The 1713-nt window shown below is 44.7% G+C and overlaps 1 protein-coding gene across 2 annotated transcripts in view; it reads left to right on the top strand.

Moving 5' to 3' along the window:
- Window positions 1-1713, top strand: part of arhgef33 (Rho guanine nucleotide exchange factor (GEF) 33) — a 12903-nt gene that overhangs the window by 9349 nt on the left and 1841 nt on the right. For both annotated transcript variants that reach the window (XM_014017577.1, XM_014017576.1), the window contains exons 12-14: window positions 150-239; window positions 764-942; window positions 1090-1532. In XM_014017577.1, the coding sequence (XP_013873031.1) occupies window positions 150-239; window positions 764-942; window positions 1090-1532 (712 nt within the window). The remainder of the gene's footprint in view (window positions 1-149; window positions 240-763; window positions 943-1089; window positions 1533-1713) is intronic.

Below are 1713 nucleotides of genomic sequence, written 5' to 3'. Positions count from 1 at the left end.
TACACACACACACACACACACACACACACACACACACACACACACACACACACACACACACACACACACACACACACACACACCAGAACATCACCACCAGGTTATGATCTCATTTTGAAGCTGCTGACTTTGCCTTGCACCACCTACAGGTCCACCATGAAGCAGCTGTTAAAGACGGTGGAAACTGGGATTCAAACCAATAACATCGGCTCGCCATACCCTCGCAGCAATGCAATGCTGTGAGCAACTTCATGATTTTTTTTTTTTGGATAAAAGTTGCAGTGACTGTATGTGGTCTCTTAGTGGCAGAAACGCATAAACAGACACATTGGCCAACACGTCATGCATGTTCTTCAAATACAAAAAGTCAAAGAAAACATTGATATTTAAGAAACTTGGCACGATTTTACCCATTTTGTCACATAAAGGACAAATTTTATTTTGAACTAAAGAGAAACAGGAAGTGACATCAAAGAGGAACTCTTTTTAAGAAATAAAACTCTGTTTATTAAAACAATATGTGAACTCTGACTATCTCTGATAGTGACTCAAAAAATTTAAAGAAACATCAGATTCTTCACTATAGTCTGTGTTATTTTTTGTAGCAACTCTACGTGTGCATATCTCAACAACCGTCATCTTTTTTGCAATACATTATAAGTGTTATCGTTTCAAAAATGCACTCATATATTTTACAAACATTTGATGTCGCAGGCACTTGAAGTTGCTGCTTTTAATAAAGCTTCTGAATCTCCTTTTTCAGGGAACATGCCAACATGGTGAGGCGCAGGAAGCAGTGTCTCCTGGAGCAGATTCAGTCCCATCGTTTCCAGGACTGGAATCGTAATCAGGACCCTGAGAAACATTGTTACGAAACAGAGTGGCCGTCCCACCTGCCACTCTTCAGCTCCGATCTGGACTCAAGGACTCAAAAGCCAACAGGTCTTGTGCTCCCAGGAGCTTTGAATTATTGTGTTAAAGTATATGTTTGCAGGTTCACTGCCCACTCGTAAGCTTTTCAAATCCTAGAAATGAGAGACCCTGAATCTGAAGGTTAATAAGAAAGATCTTTGTGTTTTTGTCCTTCAGGTCTCGGCAGCATCCCAGAGAGTGAGGCGTCAGAGAGACCCCACGAGCACAATCTGCCCTCCAGACCCTCTGAGTTCCACCACGTTCAGCCGGGCTCAGCTCTGGCTGATGCCCTCGGAGAGTTCCTCCTGCCCCCAGACCCCCCAGGGATGGAGGCCTTTTACGACGAGGACAGGGTCTCCCTTTGCGACGCGCCTCTCTTTGACCCTTGCTCCTCCGCCTCCTCAGACTCCTCCATTGACATTGCTTTCGTGAAATGTCCCAAACCCCACTCAGCGCCGCACCACGCAGTGGCAACAAACAAGCCCACCGCCGTCTTTGGGATGGGCGGAAGTCATAGTTACGGCAAACTGCCTGGCCGGGGCTGCGTGTCACCAGATGAAGCCGTGATGACACGTCGCAATCTGCACCGGCCCCTCCAGGCCAGCCAGCACAAGAGTAAGGTACGGTGTATTTTCAATATATTTAGATATACAGTGGGTAAAATAAGTATTGAACACATCTCCATTTTTCTCAGTAAATATATTACTAGAGGTGCTAATGAYATGAAATTTTCACCAGATGTTGGTAACAACCCAAGTGATCCATACATACAAAGAAATCAAACCATAAATGTCCAGAAAT

Source organism: Austrofundulus limnaeus, unplaced genomic scaffold (assembly GCF_001266775.1).
Source record: "Austrofundulus limnaeus strain Quisiro unplaced genomic scaffold, Austrofundulus_limnaeus-1.0 Scaffold172, whole genome shotgun sequence".
In the NCBI taxonomy this organism is placed as follows: domain Eukaryota; kingdom Metazoa; phylum Chordata; class Actinopteri; order Cyprinodontiformes; family Rivulidae; genus Austrofundulus; species Austrofundulus limnaeus.
Note: the sequence above shows the minus strand (reverse complement) of the source record. Positions and strands in the feature narration are given on the sequence as shown.